The 5813-nt window shown below is 38.6% G+C and overlaps 2 protein-coding genes across 2 annotated transcripts in view; both read left to right on the top strand.

Moving 5' to 3' along the window:
* On the top strand, positions 1–771 carry LOC121933748 (olfactory receptor 14I1-like). The gene has a single exon (XM_042473739.1). It carries the CDS (start codon positions 1–3, stop codon positions 769–771), a length of 771 nt encoding a protein of 256 aa, XP_042329673.1.
* Positions 772–5482: 4711 nt separating this feature from the next.
* The window catches only part of LOC121933747 (olfactory receptor 14I1-like), a 43587-nt gene continuing 43256 nt past the window's right edge, over positions 5483–5813 (top strand). The window contains exon 1 of the mRNA XM_042473738.1: positions 5483–5776. Coding sequence (XP_042329672.1) covers positions 5483–5776 — 294 coding nt within the window. The remainder of the gene's footprint in view (positions 5777–5813) is intronic.

Raw genomic sequence — 5813 nt, 5'->3', positions numbered from 1 at the left:
ATGTACTTCTTCTTATTCAATTTGGCCATGATTGACCTTGGAATAATGTCAGTAATAGTACCAAAATCTATGGATATGTCTCTGAAGAATGACATATCTATTTCTTATTCTGGCTGTGTTGCTCAAGTTTTCTTTTATTACTTTTTTGGGTCATTGGATCTAGTTGTGCTAACTATAATGGCGCATGATCGGTATGAGGCAATTTGTCACCCACTTCAGTATGAGAGAATTATGCACAAGGGAGCCTGCCTTCAGATGATAGCTATTGGGTACATGGTCAGTCTTTTGTATGCCACCATACATACTAGTGGCACATTTGCCAACACCTTCTGTTCTAATATTGTCAACCAGTTTTTTTGTGATATCTCACAGTTATTAAAACTCTCTTGCTCTCGTATTTATCTAGTAGAAGTTGGATTTATTGTTATAAGTTTTGGTATGGCAGTAGGATGCTTTATCTTTATCACTGTAACATACAGTCAAGTCTTTGCTACAGTGTTCAGAATACCCTCTGTTCATGGTCAGAAAAAAGCCCTTTCCACTTGCCTTCCCCACCTGACTGTTGTCTCCTTATTGATATTCAGTTGTCTCTTTGCCTATGCAAAACCTCCCACTGGTACATCATCTCATCTAGATATAGCTTTTGCTGTGGTATATACTATAATTCCTCCCATGCTGAATCCATTCATCTATAGCATGAGAAACAAAGAGATCAAGAGTGCTCTGTGGAAACTGTTCAACTTTACAATTATCTGTAAAATATTTTTTTAATTTGTTCTATAAGAAAACCATTTTATAATCTTTACAAATGAATGATTGTATCATTTAATTATAGTATCGCAGTATAAACACTTCATTTTCCTCATATATTAAATCTGTAACACACACTGTTTTTTGAGCTATCTAACCTTTTCTGGGTATCATTTTTCTTTTCTGTACCTCTACCCTTTCTATGGCTAACTGAGAAATAGCACCAGTCAGGTTCACTTACATCAGTATAGCATAGCTCTATCATGCCTTGGTTCCAGCAGTTCCAATCCAACTGGCCTTGCTTTGGCCCCTTTGTAGAGAACAGAAGACAGCATCTGCTGGATTTGTCCCATCTCCTTCTGTCATCCCCTTTTAATTGTGTTTTGTGTCTTTAAAAAAATGTTTTAAAGCTGGGGGAAGGGAATTGTCAAATTAAGAATTTCTAAGATACTCTTGGAATTTGTTTCAATGAAGGACTGGAAATAAATGCTTTAAATACATTTTTTTAAAAAAAATCATATGGGATGTTTACATATTAGGATGTTTACTGATCTATACTGAAATCTATATGTATTTTTTAAAAAATCAGGTTCACTCACATCAGTATGGCATAGCTCCATCATGGTTTGGTTCTGGCACTTGATAAGAAGCCCCCTCCATTCCAACTAGCCTTGCATTGCCATCTGCTGGACTTTATCCCCTCTCCTACTGTCATCCCCCTTTCCTTGTGTTTTTTATCTTTTTTATTATAAAGCTGTGGGCAGGGATTTGTCTAATTAAGATTTTTTACGATACTCTTGGAATTTGTTTCACTCAAGTACTGGATAATTAAATAATTACAAGTTTTAGATTATGATTCCTCAGGACCATCCATATAACAATGCAAAAACCTTGTCCCATGCTCCTTCAAGCTTAATCCAAGGTAGTGAGGCTTCCTAACTCAAGTGGAGTTGATTCTCAAGTTATGTTGAGCAAAATATCTCAACCCTACAAGGTACAAGGATGCTGCTGATAGGTGCGAGTCACTGCATAACTGACCCCGTCCTAGGGATAGAGAAGAGAGTTTTTTAAACTATATTTCAGAATAAGAACATTTAGAGGTTAAGAGCTGAAATATGTGGAATTGAGAAAAGAAAGTTCCCCATGCATTTCATAGGAGGAGGAGAGAATACCATGTAAATATGCATTGTAGTTAGATCTGACAAAAAAGTTAGGTTTCTCACTGAAAACTAGAATTATGTGTTCATCTTTTCTTAGTCTTCCTTGAAGCATGCAGAGATGGAGAAATTCTTTTCTCACTAAATTCTTGTCTCACTCATTCTTGTCTCACTAAGTATACAGAACTTAACTAAGTAATGTCTAGTGACCAAAGCCTCTACCTCATCTGCATCAATCAGAAATAAGAGATTGATTGATTGATTGTAGTCATATTGTGCCCTTGAGTTAAAAAGGCTCCCATACCAGGACACACCAGCGATCACTGCGCAGAGAGGACTGGTAACAGTCTGGTGCAGCAGGGTCAATGAGACAACATATCTCCATTGCTTTCAGTGGATGCTACCCGGTAAAACAGGATTAACTTTTACAATTGCCACAATAGTGCCACATTCATGAACATGTTGTCTTTGTGAGCACAAATCAGTTACAAATGATTAACTCTATAATTATAGTCACCACAGTAGTATATCCAGCCATCATTTTAAAAAATGGAGCTTCTCAAAGAAAATGGTAGCTCTGTGTTGATCTCTTTGTCCTCCACTGTCAATAGAACTGGAAGTTGGTTGCATGATATCATTCACTGTGCCTTCATTTTTCCATGCCTGTTGAACATCATTGATTGGCGGTTGGGACTGTATGGGCAAAATACTTGCTGTGAAAACACTGTTATATGTGCTTTAGCTCAACAAATTGTGAAGGAGTGGCTGGAAATTCAACACTGTTTTTTCAATAGCAATCCTGAGGAATTTTTCAGTTTGTTCAACCTACAGTGTCAAAGAAATATTTATTTTGAATCACAGACAAATTGCATATGGTTGCATGTAGTTAAATGGCATTATCCCCTCCAATTGTTTTTAGTGCAGCACCTCTCCAATTTAAAGAAATGCTGTTGCCAACACACATAAGTTGCATATGAATGTTTAACCCTTTGCTTGCTGCAGCAATTTCTACCTCAACATTTTCACCCAGTGTGATGAGGACAATAAATTTTTCACATTTAGAGAGAAAGGCTGGAATCCTGTATGACAGTTACAAATGCTTAACCTAGAGTAATGGACTTGTGACTGTTGTTTATTCTCAATCCCTATGTAGCCTGTAGTTTAGATGCTACACAGGGACCACTTAGTGGGCAGCAGTTGCTGCAGTCTATGGGAGTCTGTTCCCCTGTTGATTAGGAAGCAGCTGACTGCCATTTCCTTCCAGCATAAGGGGCAGTTGTGACAAGTGTCCCCTTTCCTTCTGTTGCACATGATGTTGTCACATCAGTTCTGTATGTGGCATGTCTAAACTACTTATTTCCATCCAACCAGGCATTGGATGAATTGACTCAATGCTGAGTGAAGATAAAACTGGGGGAGTTCAGGGCCATAGAGGGCGTTATACCTACTATAAGGTACATCCTTCAGCCAAGGATTGTGATATGACAGCATCATGTTGGAACATACATTTCCTTCAAATGCGTATGTAAATATTCCACCTTGCAGCCACTTCCTGGACCACATTTCATGCACAGAATCAGACTGGTTCTTGGTAACCTTGGGCAAGTCGCATGCTCTTAGCTTTAGGAGAAGGCAATGGCAAACCTCCCCTGAACAAATTCTGCCAAGAAAATCCCCATGATAGGTTCACGTTAGGGTTGCCGTAAGACAGAAATGACCTGAAGACACACAACACACACATACATGGTGTAGTAGCTTGAGTGCTTGACTAGAACACTGGGAGACTACACTTTGAATCACCACTGTGTGACCCTGGACAAGTTTAACTCTCTCAGCCTCAGAGGAAGGTGATGACAAACTCACTCTGAAAAAATACCACCAAGAAAATCCAGTGATAGGTGGGTTTTAGAGTTGACATCACTTAGAAATGATTTGAAGATACACAACAACAACAAATGAAATGTTGCAACAATCCTCACATGCATCACTATCCTCTCCCTGTCATTTAACTGATGGCATTGAGAGGATAGGAAAAAGGTGAGTTGGAGAGGAGCACTTTCTCCTCCTCTGAGAACTACTTCAAAAACTGTCCGGTTTATGAATGTGTTCCAAGTGCAAGGAGTAAAATGATGAAAGTATTCATTTTCCATTGAGAGTACAAATAATGTGATAAGGGCATACCTAGTTTGGACAACATGTTATTTACTGCTAAGAATGCTTAGAGAAAAGGGACCAAGAGCAAGGAAAAGAGGAGATCCAATTATGTTTTCTGATGAAGTATGCTGCACTCTAGGGAGTAAGATCTCAAGAAACTAGAAACATCTTAAATGAGGCAATTATTTGCAGCTGGAGACTCACTCTCTATTATTGTTACTTATAATGTGTTCCTAATACTTAGTGTAGTCCTGAAGACTACAGAACATCTTGTGACAATTATGACACAGGAAGAGTTGGGATGAGATTATGAATGGACTCACATACTGTTGTCCACATGGAAGCTGAAGGGTAAGCTGACTCAGATGCCAGTCTGTGGAACTCTTGCAGTGGTTAATGCCTGATATGTCAGGACTCAGTCAGGAGACACTACTAGGTAAGTAATGCATCCTTAACTAATTAGCTGATCTAGATTCTTGACCATACTTTCTTACTTTGATATCAGAAATATAACCTGATCCCAGAATAGTAATGTTTTAAGAATATTTATATTACACTTTGTTTCTAGAAGTATTTTATGGATGATATTTTGAAATATGTGTATACTTCTAAACTTTGGAGGGTGATCTCATTTTCCAGGGAACTCTGTCCTGGACCAATATTGTCTTTGCCTTTAATTTCTGGGTTTTTATTCCTTTATACATATTGGCCTGAAATATGTTGCTAGTGGTACCTAAAGTTGAGTCAATGGGATTTACCTATCTTTTGATTTAAAATTCGACAATTCATTGCATGAGTCTGCTCTAATTGGGACTAACCAACAGTATTCAAGCCAATGCTGATTGACTGGAATAAATGATTATGAGGCGAAACAGATGGGTCAGAGGAAGTGGCCAGAGATTGTTCCTGCCCTGAGTGCTGCAAGACCACTGCAGGATCATTACAACCAGACATGATAGTCCTGAGGGCACCCACTGCCATGGTCCTGAATGAGCTGCGAAAAGGAGCAATAACAAACTTCTCCTATCATGGCTGACTTTGAGTTGTGTTCGACTGGCCTTTGAGTGATCCAGAGGCATGCCCTACCTCCAGATTGGAATGACAGCAACCCTGTTTGAGGCTTATGTTATGTTATGAATATGTGTTTTGTTTTCATTATTTCATTTAATGCTCTGGATGCCTCCTGGTTGTAAGACTAGGGTATTCATATTAATGCTAATATTAATGAATTCCTGTCATGATATCTCAGAAGACACATTCAGTTGCAATTGTTTGCCTACAAATGGTCCAGAAAAAGAAGAGGGAGCAGCATTCATTATTAAATCAAGGAAATTCAAAATTTATTAGCAGATAAACTGTATATTAATAAAGACTTCTCATCTTCTTCCTCCTACAGGTAGCTTGCAAGGGCTAACGACAACATGAGCAACCTTACTTCTGTGTCCACTTTTCTGCTGCTCCAATTCTCCGACGTTCGAGAGCTGCAGTTCCTCCAAATCTTTGTTTTCCTCGCAATGTACCTGATGGCAGTAACAGGGAATCTTCTCATCATCATTGCAGTTGCCCTTGACCACCGCCTGCATACCCCTATGTACTTCTTCTTATTCAATTTGGCTATGATTGACCTTGGAACAATTTCAGTGATAGTACCAAAATCTATGGCTATATCGCTGAAGAATGACAGATCAATTTCTTATTCTGGGTGTGTTGCTCAAGTTTTCTTTTATTTATTGTTTGCATCATTGGATCTAG

Source organism: Sceloporus undulatus, chromosome 6 (genome assembly GCF_019175285.1).
Source record: "Sceloporus undulatus isolate JIND9_A2432 ecotype Alabama chromosome 6, SceUnd_v1.1, whole genome shotgun sequence".
Taxonomy (NCBI): Eukaryota; Metazoa; Chordata; class Lepidosauria; order Squamata; family Phrynosomatidae; genus Sceloporus; species Sceloporus undulatus.
This window is presented reverse-complemented; position numbering and strand designations above follow the sequence as displayed.